Consider the following 16197-nt stretch of genomic DNA (forward strand, 5'->3'; position numbering starts at 1 on the left):
CATGCCCTTCCTGTTCACATGCTAGGTCTAAACCCCCTGCAAAAGGAGGGAGCGCCAGCTAAAGGCAATGGGCGCCACAGTGGCATTTCACAGACAAGTAACTTTGCTGGGGGTGTACTTGGTTCGAAGTTAGAATATTCTGGGCAGTTGAGGTCAGTTCACCTCTGATATAAAAAAGTAGTGGCAGACATAAGTTCCAAACGCTGCCGGGCAAAGGACTCATTGGTCCACTTTCTGAACCCAGCTGTTTACAATGAACAGTGGATTCCAGGAGCCAAATCTCAAATGAGAAAAGGAGACGAGAACCCTGTGGCAGCCCTGCCTCTGCCCTGGAGCACTTGGGGAAACTGGTTGAGCTCCATCAACAGCTAACTCGAGGGCTTTTGAAGTTCAGCATATGTTAACCACTATGGAGTGCCACTGTCCAGAAAGACACCAGAACAAACCAGAAGGACCTGAGAGAGAGAGAATATGGATCCCAAGATACAAAATTCTACTTCACTAGAAAGATTCTGTAACTTTCTGTGAGGTGGTTTAAAGAGTCCTCTTATTTCGATAATAGGATGATGAAATGAAGCCACCATTGTGTTTTCATTCCCTATTAAGCCAAGATTTTGAAATTTCCTATTTCTAGGTAATAAACTTTGCAAAGAAACAGGATTACCTCCACCCACGTTATTCCTGTCCGGTTAAGGGCTAAAATCTTCAGTGCAGGAAATGCCCGGGTCAGAGTCAGCGAAGCCAAAGGAAAGCTGAGTTTATTCTCACTGTGTAGAGAAAAAAGTCACGATGTGCAGACTGCCTGCTCCCCAGGGGGCCCGAGTGAAAGTCATCAAAAGCAACAATTTGGGGATTTAATATGAGCCTTAAAGTGAAATTGATTAAAAACCAAGGGAGTCCAGGGGCACCTGGGGAACTCAGCGGTTGGGTTGAGCATCTGCCTTGGGCTCAGGTCATGATCCCATGGTCCCAGGGATCGAGTCTCACATCAGGCTCCCTGCATGAGCCTGCTTCTCCCTCTGCCTATGTCTCTGCCTCTCTCTCTGTCTCTCATGAATAAATAAAATCTTAAAAAAAGAAGAAGAAGAAATGAAGCTTAAATTCCACTAAGCTGTGTCCCCCTCATTGCCACAGAAATGCTGAGAGGGAATGAGGAGAGGTCAGAGGTTTTAATACCAGGTGACAGAATGGATGCCTAAGAGTTCATACCTGAGGTTAAGAACTTCCAGGTGTTTGAGCTGATCAGCAATATCTAGGACTTCATCCCACGAGGACAACAGGTTTCGTGACAAATCTACCTTTCTGATATCTCAAAGTACATGTTAAGGAAGAGTAATACAGAAAGATTCACACAGAACAGTAGGCACCCCTTAATTCTAGAGCACCAATCTTTAGCCTCTCACTTTACACCCTCTATTCTACTTGAGATTTTTTTCATGAGCACACACTACTTTTACCTTTTTAAGTCACCCAAGTCTTCATTTAGAAATGAAAATGTTCATTTTCAGGGCACCTGGGTGGCTCAGTTGGTTAAGTGTCTGCCTTTGGCTCAGGTCATGATCTCGGGGTCCTGGGATTGAGCCCTGCTCAGCGGGGAATCGCTTCTCCCTCTGCCCTGCTCATGTTCTCTCTTGCTCACTCTCTAATACTTAAAGAAAGAAAGAAAGAAAGAAAGAAAGAAAGAAAGAAAGAAAGAAAGAAAGAAAGAAAAGCAAAAAGAAAATGTTCATTGTCCTATACTGCGAACTTGAGACAAGTATCTACAATAGTAAATAAGAACCAAATGTCCTAACAAATGCTCAACCATTCTAACAATATCCCACAAAAAGAGAGAAAAGGAATGACAGAGTTTGGTTGATAAATCCTAAAGTGCACCCACGGGTCTCGTCCTGGGCACAGTTTCTGGCTGCTGCCTCAAGGCTACGCACTACCTTCTGTGGTGCAATATTCTGCTCTGCATTGTGGGAACCCCCAAGTCATCAGTGGCATCTCCCAAGACAGACAACAAGGGGTGACCGGGGACAAAGGTTCTAAAGTGCTAAGAATGATTCCAGGATTTAGAGAAGGATTAACCAGCCAGAGAGAAAGAAAACGGCACCTGAGCTGAATGCTTCAGGGGGAATGCAGTGCCATCAAGAGGGAGCACAGCATCAAGAAGCCCCGGGTATGGGGATCCCTGGGTGGCTCAGCGATCTGGCGCCTGCCTTTGGTCCAGGACTGAGGGGGTCAACATCCCAGACACTCTGCTGAGGAGCTCTGCTCTAATTTCTATCACCACAAAGGATGCGCTACAGGGAAAGCGAGAAATAGCTGGCTAAAGATTGCTGCTCATCTGCCATCTCTTCCCCCAGAGAACATGGGTTATAAACGATCTGTGGCATAATAAATTATTACATAGAGGTTAGGCCAACTTAAAGAATTATGAGAAAACCTTTTAAAGTTCAAGAAAGTCCATTTCATTTGCCAGTGGGATTTTGTTTTTTCAAACTCCTCTGCAATATTTTTAGTTGTGGGCATAAAAGCAATATAGGGCAAAAACAAAAACCACTCTTAGGAGAAGGCAGAGAAAAGAGATTATAATCTTTGGGAAAGCCTGCTTTGGGGTGTGGTGACAAAACCGCAGGCGGCCGCATGACATGAGAGAGGATTCTGCGCACCCACAAGAAGGCAGTCCAGGAGGGCAGGGGCCCTGGGCCTCAGTCAGGGCCTCTGGCTCCTCCTCTGCTCTCCCTGCCCCTACTGGACGGTCTTCACACCAGATGGCTACCAAGCCCTGGGCAGGGGGCAAAAGGCAGACACCAGCCAAGCCTGTCCTCGCATAAGGAGCCCCGTCCAGGGCAGCCCTGGTGGCTCAGCAGTTTAACACCGCCTTCAGCCCAGGGCGTGATCCTGGAGACCCATCGGGCTCCCTGCATGGAACCTGCTTCTCCCTCTGCCTGTGTCTCTGCTTCATTCTCTCTCTTTCTCTGGCTCTCATGAGTAAATAAATAAAATCTTAAAAAAAAAAAAAAAAAAGGAGCCCCGGCCAGACACTTCTGCTTTCCATTTCCTTTGCTTGGGGTGAGCCCCACTGTCTCCCCTGAAGGCCGAGGGGTCTGGGAAAGTAAATAATTTACCTGGGCAGCAACTGGCCCAGGTGAGACAAGATGCCCTTAGGAAGAAAGTCAGGGAGAACAGACACTGGTGGGCTCCTGGCCGTGTCCGGCACAAGTGTCAGGTGCAAAGTCAGATTTGCAGTGAAAGGATACTAGGACATGCTTTGGCAATTGCTCCTTTGTCGCCAGCACAATTCACTGCACAGTTCCTCAGAGAAATATCTTGCAACTTGCTGAGCTGACTGCATGAAAAACAGAGTTCACACATATGCATAAACATGTAAACGTCCACTGGCCCTTTTAAACGTTAAAAAGCACTTCATATGAGAAGTTACCAAAAATAACAAATACCAGTACCCAGCAGCCAATTTAAGCAATGCAGCTTTACTAAAAAGAAGAAAGAGAAAGTAAGCGTTATACACACTACCAATAGCACTGAAGCTCTTCAGGTTCCATCCAGGACAGAATGCTTCTCCTCTGCTCCCCGTAGATAACCGGTATCAGGTACTGGGTTTTTGTTTACACCTAAGCATTTCACAGTTTTATAACACACTTCCACATCCCTAAACAATAATAGCATTTCATCCATAATGAAACTTGATATAAAGGGTATCCTACTGCATATATCCTCCTCCAAGCTACTTTCCCCTCAACAGTGTATCGCTCAGCAGTGAAACTTAGCTACATCAACCCACATACTCTAGAGCATTCATTTTCACATCTTAGAGACCACAATTAATTTATTTACTACACTGTTGACATTTAGATTATTCCAACAGGGCTGAAGTAAACATATCATATACTTCTCATATTTACATGTGAAGGTCCCTCTAGGGTTACATCCTGGACAGTGTGCGTATCTTCAGCTTTACTAGATAATCTCAGAAACCACTTTAAGTGTGGAGGATCTGCATTTTCTACTCATTGAAAGAAGCTATGTGGTATCTAGACTATGGGATCTAAGAGCCCTATCACCTGGGTTCAAATCCCAATTCCACCGCTTCTTTGAGCTTTAGGTGAATCAGATTCCACAGCTTTAAAATGCTATATGGTTTAGGGTCGCCTGGGTGGCTTAGCCAGTTAAGCATCTGCCTTAGGCTCAGGTGATGATCCCAGGGTCCTGCGATCCAGTCCCACATCAGGCTCCCTGCCCAGTGAGGAGTCTGCTTCTCCCTCTGCCCCTGTTTGTGCTTTCTCTCTCACTCTCTCTCACATAAATAAATAAAATATTTTTTAAAAAAATAAATAAAACGCTATGGTTTGCACACATGTTCATGGCAGCATTACCACTGTAGCCAAAGGGTGAAAACAACCCAAATGTCCATCAATACATGAATGGATAAACAAAGTGTGATATACCCATACAACGGAATATTACTCAGCCTTGAAAAGGAAGGAAATTCTGACATAAGGGTAAACTTGAGGACATTAGGCCAAGCAAAAGAAGCCAATCATAAAAGGACAATACCGGGGCACCTGGGTGGCTCAGTGTTGAGCATCTGCCTTTAGCTCAGGTCATGATCCTGGGGTCCTGGGATTGAATCCCACATCGGCCTCCTTGTTCAGTAGGCAGTCTGCTTCTCTCTCTGCCCTTACCTGCTGCTCTACCTGCTTGTGCTCTCTCTCTAATAAATAAATAAAACCTTAAAAAAATCTTGATTTATTCTAAGTTTTTCTCCTTCACATATTTTTTATTGAAAAAAAAATCACATAAAGTATATGCTTTAGCCTCCCTTATACGTGAATACACAGCTCAGCGATTTTAAATAAATATGCACAGGTAACCAACCCAGATCAAGAACACCATTCTCGGAACTTGGGAAGTCCTCTCTGTGTCCCTGACAGTTGCTTCCTCCCCGCGAAACTGTCTATCATGACTTCTAACATTAGTGAGCAGTTGTGCCTGATTCTGACCTTCACACAGACGGAGTCAGACAAGCTGTGCTTCCCTGTGGGACTATTTCTGCAGGACACTGTGTTAATGAGCTCTTGCCCATACTGTTGCATCAAGCAGTAGTTTGCTCACGTTCACTGCTGAACATTCCTCCACTGAATGAATACAACACACTTTATTCGTCCATTTTATGATTATAGATATTTGGATTGTACCTCTGAATTTTTGATGTTCTTGCTGATGCTGGTCACCTCCGCTAAAGAACAGAGGTATCAAGAAATGAATTTACTCTTCAACACTGTCCCCAGGGGCACTTTAATGGTTGTATTGTGTTAAATCTTAACAGGAACAGCAAAATAAGAGAGCACATCAATAGACTTTGAACAAAACTACAGTTAATTATTTGACTTAAGAGACATTTAGAGAAAGGAAAAGATTGCAGTCCTACACCAAGAGTACAAATGTACTCTCCAGGGTGGCCACCCAGGGCACTACTAAGCCACCATCTGGGTCAGGGTCAAACACCACAGCACTGACCACCGATGAATCTGCATAACCTGGAAGGTTCTTGGGTTATTGTGGGAACATCAGCTTCTACTCACTGTGATTCAGACAGTGCATCGGAGAGAGCGGAAGGCCTCTTTTCATAGAACCACAGTGTACAGAGTTTCAGAGAACAGAATGTTTGCCCTCAGCAGTTTTACAATGCATTATGCAGTGCCCCTCAAACTACTACATAATAATTTGGGGTACTTCTTAAAAGCAAGAGTCCATGACATTCTGATTAATGGCTAGGAAGGGACCCAAGATTCTGCAATCTCACAAGCATCCTACGTGAGAAGGGTGTGCACCCAGAGATGGAAAATGACTCAGTTCTAGGTGGGACCAGCATGCCACATGGCAGGTAACAACTCAGAGCTCTGTTTCTGTTTCTTATTTGTCACCCAGCTAGAAATGTCACCATGAAACAGAAAAGGACCAAAGTGTCAACCTTAGTTACTTATTCCACAAGACAGCTGGTATAAATATTAATAATGAGCAAACTAATGTTTTAATCCCAATATAGAAAAGCCCAACAATCCTATGCTAAATTAAGAACATTTATTTCCCCAAAGACTCAATCCTCAGGTTCCTCTGATTTCAATCTGCGGTTTGTGCAGGAAGGACAGACCAAGTTGGAAGCAAAGTTCTGGGTGTCAATATACAATCCAGTGAACTTCAATTCTGAACAGTGATGAAAGTCATCTCTGCCATTATCAATCCTACATACCTTTGCTGTTTTATAATAGAGTCAAAACCAATTGTTTCCACGGGTTTATTTCCAATTATAATAATTTGCCCTTTCCCATCTTCCTCAGGCGCATCTTCTAACACATAGCGATTCTTAACTGCAGTGAGAAAGTCCACTCCAAAATTTACTTTGTTTGGACGAATAAAGGATCCTCCTGTTGGGTGCCTGTGAAAAAAGAGAAATGGAACAAATAAAATATCATCAATGAGGACATTTACAGATGACATGTGTGAGGGGCACCTGGGTGGCTTAGTTCAGCGTCTGGTTCAATTTTGGCTCAGGTCATGGTCTCAGAATCATGAGATCAAGCCCTGTTTCAGAGAACCTGCTTGAGGATTCTCTCTCCCCCTCTTCCTCTGCCCCTCCCTCTGCTCGCATAGTCTCTCTAAAATACATAAGTCTTAAAAAAATTTTTTTAAATAACTCATTTGAAAATCCTTTATAAATTGTCAGTCTGCCACAAATGTAAAACATCTACATTTATAAATGTGTTCATAAATATAGTATATAAATATAAATACAAATAAAAGCAATTCCACAGTTTTTTAAAAAAGATTTTATTTATTTATTCATGACAGACACAGAGAGAGAGAGAGGCAGAGACACAGGCAGAGGGAGAAGCAGGCTCCATGCAGGGAGCCTGACATGGGACTCAATCCCAGGTCTCTGGGATCACACCCTGGGCCAAACGTGGCGCTAAACCACTGGGCCACCAGGGCTGCCCAATTCCACAGTATTTTTAAAAAGATTTTATTTATTGGTGAGAAACACAGAGAGAGGTAGAGATATAGGCAGAGGGAGAAGCAGGCACCCTGTGGGGAGCTGGATGCAGGACTCAATCCCAGGACCCTGGGATCATGCCTTGAGCCAAAGGTAGACACTCAACCACTGAGCCACCTATGTGCCCTATACAATTATTTTTATTTTTATTTATTTATTTTTTTACACAATTATTTTTAAAGATTTTATTTGTAATTAATCTCTACACCCAATGTGGGGCTTGAACCTACAACCCTGAGCTCAGGAGTTGCACACTCTATTGACTGAGCCAGCCAGGCAACCCAGGAATTATACAATTAAAAAAATAAAAAAAAAGAAAATGTCACCCACCAGAATGGCCATAAATGCAATGTTCTGAAGGTCTGTAAAATATTCTCTATGCTGAAAAATTAACATCAGCATAAAAGGGAAAAGTAACATACAAATGTATAATCGATATGACTGATTAAAAAGCGTTGTGAGCTTATGCAAGCATAGTAAGCTCCAACAGATAAACAGGCAAGAAATATGAAACAGACCATTCACATAATAGGAAAAAGAGGTATTAATTCCACAGGTGAAAGTTTTACCTTGCTTATGATTAAGAAATGCAAATTCACATCACAAAACCAGTTTCAAAAAAACTGGCCAAAAATAAAGAAAAATCCTAACACCTCAGAGACTGCAAGGCTGGGTTCAGTTCTGATTGTAAGATCATACTCCTGGGAACCTGTGAGCAGGCAATAACTTAAAAATACAAACAAAATTGCATTTCCAAAGATTCTGTATAACAGCATTTATTTATAACTGCGGAACTCTGGAAAACGTCAGAAAGCCCAGCTGGATAGGAATTGTTAAGTAAACCAGACAGATGTAGTCATTAAAAATTCTAGCTGTAACACTGAATAAAATTACTCACAAAATAATGTTGAGATTTCTAAAAACCAAACCAAACTGTACATGAAATGACTATAGATGAATCACAGCTACAAACAGAGATGGAATAAGGACACAGATGAAAACATTTGTGGGTAACAGGCTTACATACAAAATCTTTCCAATAACAAACTTGAACTAAATATATTGTCAAAGATTAAATATGGGGCTAAAAACAGAGAATGTGGGAAGAATGCTACATGAAATAGGATATTTCACCACAATTTCTATCCAGGTTTTAGAGCAATTTTTAGATTTAACATTAAGACTAATCATATTACTGGATGTAATTACCACTCCATCAGGCTTTTCAAGAGATTCAATATGGGTCTCAGGACCTCTTAAATTTCAGCTTTCAGCATGACATCATGGCAATGAGATCTTATTTTCTGAATGATCTAAATATCCACTATAAAATAGTCGTAAATGTTAATACTATCATTTGATCACTTGAGAGAATGATGATATACATAAATTGCCAAAAATTGTATTATAAACACTATTTCAGCTTATAACCTTTGATTCTTTTTTTTTTTAAATTTTTTATTTATTTATGATAGTCACACAGAGAGAGAGAGAGGCAGAGACACAGGCAGAGGGAGAAGCAGGCTCCATGCACCGGGAGCCCGACGTGGGATTCGATCCCGGGTCTCCAGGATTGCGCCCTGGGCCAAAGGCAGGCGCTAAACCACTGCACCACCCCAGGGATCCCATAACCTTTGATTCTTAAAGAAATCAAAGCTTCCTAGAAATCACCATAATTAAAAAGGATGAAAACTCGTATGGATAAATTTCATCCATATAAACATACACTTTTTAAAGATTTTATTTACTTATTTGACAGAGAGCACAAGCAGGAGGAGCAGCAAAGGGAGACGCAGACTCCCCGCTGAGCAGGGATCGATCCCAGGACATGGGGCTCTATTCCAGGACCCTGAGATCATGACCTGAGCTGAGGCAGTCGCTTAACCGCCTGAGCTACCCAGGTGCCCCTAAACATACACTTTTTAAAAATGGGTCCACAGAGATGACCAGAGTGTGAAAGGGGTCTGTGATCCCTAAAAGTTAGAAGTGATGCCACGGATAAGAAATGGCCCAGAGGTCATGAGAACCCCAGAATGTGGGGTCCTGGAAGCCAATGAAGAAAGTGGACAACCATGTCCAGCACTACAAAAGGATGCAAGGTGATGGCTAAGGCTGGCCACCAAATCTAGTGACCAGTAAGTAACCCTGGTAGGAGCAGTGGGGCAGTAGCTGGGTGGGGGAGTTCCAAACAGTAAGGAGCCAGGGAGCCCTGGCTGCTTTCGCCCCAAAGGGAAGAAGAGCATTAGGGTGGCAGCTATAGGGACACAGGGGATCAGAAGAAGGAATGTCTTATGATGGGGGGGGGTGCGTGTATCAGATCTATATGCTGCTGAAAATAATCCAGCGATGAGGAGAGAACTGATGATGCAGGAAATTAAATTCTCTGCTGCAGTAAAATCAAGTTCTGAGTCTGTACAGTATGTTGTAATATCAGAAGATCACTGACTACCAGAAGCTTCCTAGAAAATGTTACATTTTGGCCCCTGGGGAAGTTCATGTTGTTAATAAAACCCACAGTTCTGGGGATGCCTGGGTGGCTCAGTCCTTAAGCATCTAAGTTCAGCTCAGGTCATGACTTCAGGGTCATGGAATGGAGCCCCACGCTGGGTGGGCTCCCTGCTCAGTGGGGAATTTGCTTTCCCTCTCCCCTTTGCTCCTCCTCCCTCTCTGCCCCGCCTCCCCTGCTCACACATTTTACTCCCTCTCAAATAAATAAAATCTGTAAAGCAAAACAAAACAAAACAACACAGTTCTAAGAAGCACAGTTATGCTACTCAGCTAAAGTAATGAAATATAGCTAGCATCATTTTTTAAGAATTCGAAGGGATCTACTTCAGAGATTATCTAGGCTAGGACTTCATAACCTAAAAAACAGAACGTCATCTGAAAATCTTATTGGATCCCAGGAATCTGCTTGTTTAGAACAATGCTCCAGGGCATTCTGACTTCACTGGGCCTCATATCTAACCCTGTTTCAGTTGGGGGTCCTGGAGTCCACTGTTAGAAGTATCACAGCCACGACCAAGAACTCAGGATTTCTGACTACTTGTTCTTTCCTACATTTCTGTCTGGCCTTACAGATACAAATCAATGCTTTATTTTGGTAAATTAAACACATTCCCTAAATTTAATTCCTAATCAACATATACCTTTTTTTAAAGTTTTTTTTTTTTTTTAAAGTAATCTCTACACCCAATGTGGGGCTCAAACTTATGACCCAAGGTCAAGAGTCACATACTCTTCCAGCTGAGTCGGCCAGGTGTCCTGACAGATAAATTCCTAAGATGGAAGGCAGGAGCAGGACAAGGTCGGTGCAGCTCAGGAGTCTGAGTAGAACAAATCTGGGATCCTTCTGGGCCCCACAAAACTTACTGGCTATACGACCTCAGGCAGCCAATCTTACCTTCTCAGCCTGAGTCTCCTCATCTATAAAGCCCCACCAAATGAGGTTATTTATAGGATTATATAAGCCATAATATATAAGCCATCACTATATTGCCTAGCATAGCCTTTCTCTACAGACACGCAGATCAATACAGCAGTCCTTTCTATTCTATACAGCATTATATCTAATATGCTGTTAAGCATAAACCCACATATTCTGATATACTGGGATATCCCAAAGCTACAATCTCTAAACTCAAGCAGTGGCCGCCAAACTTGTTCAGTTAGGCTCCTAAGGTATATATAATGTCAATGACATCGTGACATAAAAATTTCTCCATAGAGCTATATACAGTTTTGCCAGGAAAAAATACAGTTAATGGGGCTCCTAGGTAACTCAGTTGGTTAAGTACCTGCCTTTGGCTCAAGTCATGATTTCAAGGTCCTAGGATCGAGCCCCACGTCTGGCTCCCTGCATCTCCCTCTCCCCCTGCTTGTGCTCTCTCTTCCCCTGCTAAATAAAATCTTTTTTTAAAAGGGGAAAAATACAGTTATTAACGTACGCAAGATAAAATTCGCATGCAAATTCAGACATAAAGTTATTCTCTATTGCCACCTAAACATCCTCCAAAGTATAGTGGCTTAAAATGATCTGCTCTTTCTTAAGATTCTGTGGGTTAGCTTTGCTTCAACTGAGTTGTTCTTGTTTCTCATGGTGTCATGTAGAGTGATCCAGGTGACTATAGTCAGCTGGGAGTTGGCTGAGGTTCGAACAATCCGAGATGGCTCCACTTGAATTATTGGCACTTGGGCTAGGGTGGCTGGGAGCTGACTGGGCCAATGGCTTCTGTAAGAGCAGAAACTGCACCACCTCTTAAAGCCTGTCCCAGGACGGACACACCACTTCTGCCACTTACCAAAGCTTAGGTACAAGCCAGTCTAGATTCAAGCAAAGGGGAAATAACCTCCGCCTCTTGATGGGAGAAGTCACAAGCTCGAATAAGAATGGGAAGAATGATTGGCAGCCATCTTTGATGAGAATCTAATATGCTTATCCCTCCAGCCCAACAAAGCTGTCATGTTAAGTGAGGCTGGATGTGTCTATCTAACCATCTGGATTAGCAGTCAGTTTGGAGGAAGGCAAAGGACGCCTGCTCCCACAGGCTAATTATCAGCTCAAAGAATGTAAGGTGGCCCAGCCTGGGTGAAATAAAGAGCAAGATCTTAACTGTTTGAGGAGACTCCACCCTGTTTTCCACAGTGGCTGCACCAGTTCACATTCCCACCAACAGTGTACAAGGGTTCCTTTTTCTCCACATCCTCACCAACACCTGTTGTTTCTTCTGTTTATGAGTTTAGTCATTCTGACAGGTGTGAGGGGATATCTCATTGTAGTTTTGATTTGCATTTTCCCCATGATGAGTGATGTTGAGTATCTTTCCATGTGTCTGTTGGCGATCTGGATGTCTTCTTTGGAAAACTGTTTATTCTTCTGCCCATTTTTAAAAAGATTTATTTGAGACAGAAGGAAAGAGCAGGGAGAGAGAGGCAGAGGGAGAGGGAAGGAGACTCCACACTGAGCTCAATCCCACAGCCCTGAGATCGTGACCTGAACCAAAATTAAGAGTTAGATGCAGGATCCCTGGGTGGCACAGCGGTTTGGCGCCTGCCTTTGGCCCAGGGCGTGATCCTGGAGACCCGGGATCGAATCCCACGTCGGGCTCCCAGTGCATGGAGCCTGCTTATCCCTCTGCGTATGTCTCTCTCTCTCTCTCTCTCTCTCTCTGTGACTATCATAAATAAATAAAAAAATAATAAGAGTTAGATGCTTAGGGGATCCCTGGGTGGCTCAGTGGTTTAGAGCCTGCCTTAGACTCAGGGTGTGATCCTGGAGTCTTGGGATCGAGTCCCACATCAGGCTCCCTGCATGGAGCCTGCTTCTCCCTCTGCCTGTGTCTCTGCCTTTCTCTCTGTGTGTCTCTTGTGAATAAATAAATAAAATCTTAAAAAAAAAAAAAGAGTTGGATGCTTAACCAACTGAGCCGCCCAAGGCACCCCATCTTCTGTTCATTATTTAATTGGATTATTTGATTTCTAGCTGTTGAGGGTTTTTTTTTTTTTTAAGATTGATTGATTACTGAGAGACAGAGAGAGAGAAAGAGAGAGAGAGAGAGGCAGAGACACAGGCAGAGGGAGAAGCAGGCTCCACGCAGGAAGCCTGATGTGGGACTCAATCCTGGGTCTCCAGGATCATGCCCTGGGCCAAAGGCAGCGCTAAACCACTGAACCACCCGGGCTGCCCAGCTGTTGTGTTTTATACGTTCTATATTTTGGATAGTACCCCTTTATCAGATACATCATTTTCAAATATCTTCTCCCATTCAGTAAGCTGCCTTTTAGTTATGATTGTTTCCTTCATTGTGCAGAAGCTTTTTATTTTGATGAAGTCCCAGTAGTTTGTTTCCCTTTCCTCAGGAGACATCTCTATTAAGAAGTTGGTATGGCCAAGATCAAAGGGGATGCTGCCTGTGTTCTCTTCTAGGATTTGTATGGTTTCCTATCTCACATTTAGGTCTTTCATCCATTTTGAGTTTATTTTTGTGTATGCTATAAGAAAGTGGTCCAGTTTCATTCTTTTGCATGTTGCTCTCCCGTTTTCCCAAAACTATTTGTGGAAAAGACTTTTTTTTCCATTGGATATTCTTTCTGCTTTGTTGAAGATTGACCATATAGTTGTGGGTTCATTTCTGGGTTCTCTATTTTGCTTCATTGACCTATGTATCTATTTTTGTGCCAATATCATACTGTTTTGATCACTACAGCTGTATAATATAACTTGAAGTTTGGAACTATGATGTCACTAGCTTAGCTTTTCTTTCTTCTTTTTTTAAACATTTTATTTATTTATTCATGAGAGACACACACACAGAGAGAGAGAGAGAGAGAGGCAGAGACACAGAGGGAGAAGGCAGAGGGAGAAGCAGGCTCTATGCCAGAAGCCCAATGTGGGACTTGATCCCGGGTCTCCAGGACCAGGCCCTGGGCTGAAGGCAGACGCTAAACCACCCAGGGATCCCCAGCTTGTCTTTTTCAAGGTTGCTTTGGCTACTTGAGGTCTTTTGTGGTCCTATACAAATTTTAGGATTATTTGTCCTAGCTCTGTAAAAAATGTAGTTGGCATTTTGATAGGGATTGCATTAAATGTGTAGATGGCTTTGGGGAGTAGACACATTTTAAAAATATTTGTTCTTCCAATCCATTAGCATAGAATGCCTTGCATTTCTTTTGGTCATCTTTAGTTTTTTTCATCAGTGTTTCATAGTTTTCAGTGTACAGGTCTTTCATCTCTGGACAGGTTTATTCCCAGATTATTTTGGTTTGGGTGCAATAGTAAATAGGATCGATTCCTTAATTTCTCCTTCTGCTGCTTCATTATTAGTGTATAGAACGTAACAGATTTTTTTTTTTAAGATTTTGAGAGCAAGAAAGAGATTCATGTGCACAAATGGGGAAGGGAGAGAATCCCCATAAGACTCCCCACTGAGCACAGAGCCCAATACAGGGCTCAATCCCATGATCCATGCAATCACAACCTAAACTGAAACCCAGAGTTAGATGCTCAACCAACTGAGCCACCCAGGTGCCTTAGAATTGCAACAGATTTCCGTACGTCGATTTTGTATCCTGTGGCTTTTCTAAATTAGTGCATCAGTTCTAGCAATTTTATGGTGGATTCTTTTGAGTTTTTTTATATCGAGTATCATGTCATCTGCAAATGGTCAATGTTTTACTTCTTCCTTGACAATCTGGATGCCTTTTATTTCTTTTTGTTGTGTGATTGCTGTTGGGGGGATGGGTGAAACAGGTGATGGGGATTAAGGAGGGCACTTGTGATGAGCACCCGGTGCTGTATGAAAAGTGCTGAATCACTCACTATATTATACATCTGAAACTAATATTGTATGTTAACTGGAATTTAAAAACTTTTAAAAAGTCAACTTTTTAAATAAGCATATATGCAATATAATACATATTATGTGTTCAATCGAATCATATTCAATACCTAATAACCATATTCAGTATTTTAAAAAAAGACAAGATCTTAGCACTCTACCATGGAATTTGCCATCTGGATTCATGTAGAACAAATCTACATAGAAAAGACAGCCAAATCTTTTTTTCCCCCTTTTTAAATTAACATATAGTGTATTATTAGTTTCGGAAGCAGAATTCAGTGATTCATCAATCTTATATAATATCCAGTCCTCATTACATTATGTGTCCTCCTTAATGCTCATCACCAGTTACCCAATCCTCCCATCCCCTGCCCCTACACCGACCCTCAGTTTGTTTCCTACAGTAAGAGACTCTTATGGTTTGTCTCCCTCTCTGATTTAGTCTTGTTTTTTTCCTCTCTTCCCCTATGATCCTGTTTTGTTTCTCAAATTGCACGAGTGAGGTCATATAACTGTCTTTCTTTGATTGACTTATTTCGCTTAGCATAATACCCTCTAGTTCTATCCATATTGTTGCAAATCACAAGATTTCTTTTTTTTTGGATGGCTGAGTAGTATTTCATTGCATATATAAACCACACCTTCTTTATCCATTTATCTGTCGATGGACATCTGGGCTCTTTCCATAGTTTGGCTATTGTGGACACTGCTGCTATAAACACTGGGGTGCAGGGGCCCCTTTGGATCACTACATTTGTATCTTTGGGGTAAATATCTAGTGCAATGCTGGGTGGTAGGGTAGCTCCATTTTCAACTTTTTGAGGAACCTCCTGTTTTCCAGAATGGCTGTACCAGCTTGTGTTCCCACCAACAGTGTAAGAGGGTTCCCCTTTCTCCTTATCCTCACCAACATCTGTTGTTTCCTGACTTGTTAATTTTAGCCATTCTGACTGGTATGAAGTGGTATCTCATTGTTTCATGCTGAATGATGTTGAGCACTTTTTTTCATGTGTCTGTTTGGCCATTTGTATGTAGAGACAGCCAAATTTTAACTGCTTCAAATCACAAATCAAGAAATCGGGATGGGGGGCAGCCTGGGTGGCTCAATGGTTTAGCGCCGCCTTCAGCCCAGGGCATGATCCTGGAGTCCTGGGATCAAGTCCCACGTCAGGCTCCCTGCATGGAGCCTGCTTCTCCCTCTGCCTGTGTCTCTGCCTCTCTCTCTCTCTGTGTGTCTCTCATGAATAAATAAAATCTTAAAAAAAAAAAAAAAAAGAAATCGGGAGGGGCAAAACAGAAAGTTATTATAAAAGATTAAAGGTTATTACAAAAAAAGCAAAAACTTTAAGAAATATGGTATCATTAGTGAACTTTTCATCTTTAATATATTTTACTTGTGTATAAAAGTTTAAACACCAATGCTTTGAATGTTCCATAAGAGCAGCATCTACTCAGAAAGTAATATTGCACAACTTGACATTTTTGAGAGCCTAGTAGGTGTCAAGAATGATACAAGGTGCTTTCGTATTACAGAATAGGATCATCTAGGACTCTTGGGTTTACTGGCAAGCTGTGCTTCCACGGAGGCAGAAACGGGCCCTCAACAAGGGCAGTTCATGCTTCAGAGGCAGGAACTGACAACGTGCACCAGGCCAGATTTCAGAACCCTACAGAATGACTGCCACGTGCACTTCTCCTTCGTTTTGTTTTTTCTTTTTTAATTTTTTAATTTTTATTTTTTTATTTTATTTTTATTTTATTTTATTTTTTTTTGTGAATTTATTTTTTTATTTATTT

General features: G+C 42.2%; 1 protein-coding gene across 5 annotated transcripts in view; it reads right to left on the reverse strand.

The window, feature by feature from the left end:
* Positions 1-16197, reverse strand: part of TBCE (tubulin folding cofactor E) — a 111476-nt gene that overhangs the window by 10433 nt on the left and 84846 nt on the right. For all 5 annotated transcript variants that reach the window (XM_035714991.2, XM_025448635.2, XM_049108749.1 and 2 more), the window contains 4 exons: positions 6260-6445; positions 3249-3337; positions 1210-1309; positions 665-767 (listed from right to left, as the gene is read on the reverse strand). In XM_035714991.2, the coding sequence (XP_035570884.1) occupies positions 665-767; positions 1210-1309; positions 3249-3337; positions 6260-6445 (478 nt within the window). The remainder of the gene's footprint in view (positions 1-664; positions 768-1209; positions 1310-3248; positions 3338-6259; positions 6446-16197) is intronic.

Source organism: Canis lupus, chromosome 4, assembly GCF_003254725.2.
Source record: "Canis lupus dingo isolate Sandy chromosome 4, ASM325472v2, whole genome shotgun sequence".
NCBI lineage: Eukaryota > Metazoa > Chordata > Mammalia > Carnivora > Canidae > Canis > Canis lupus.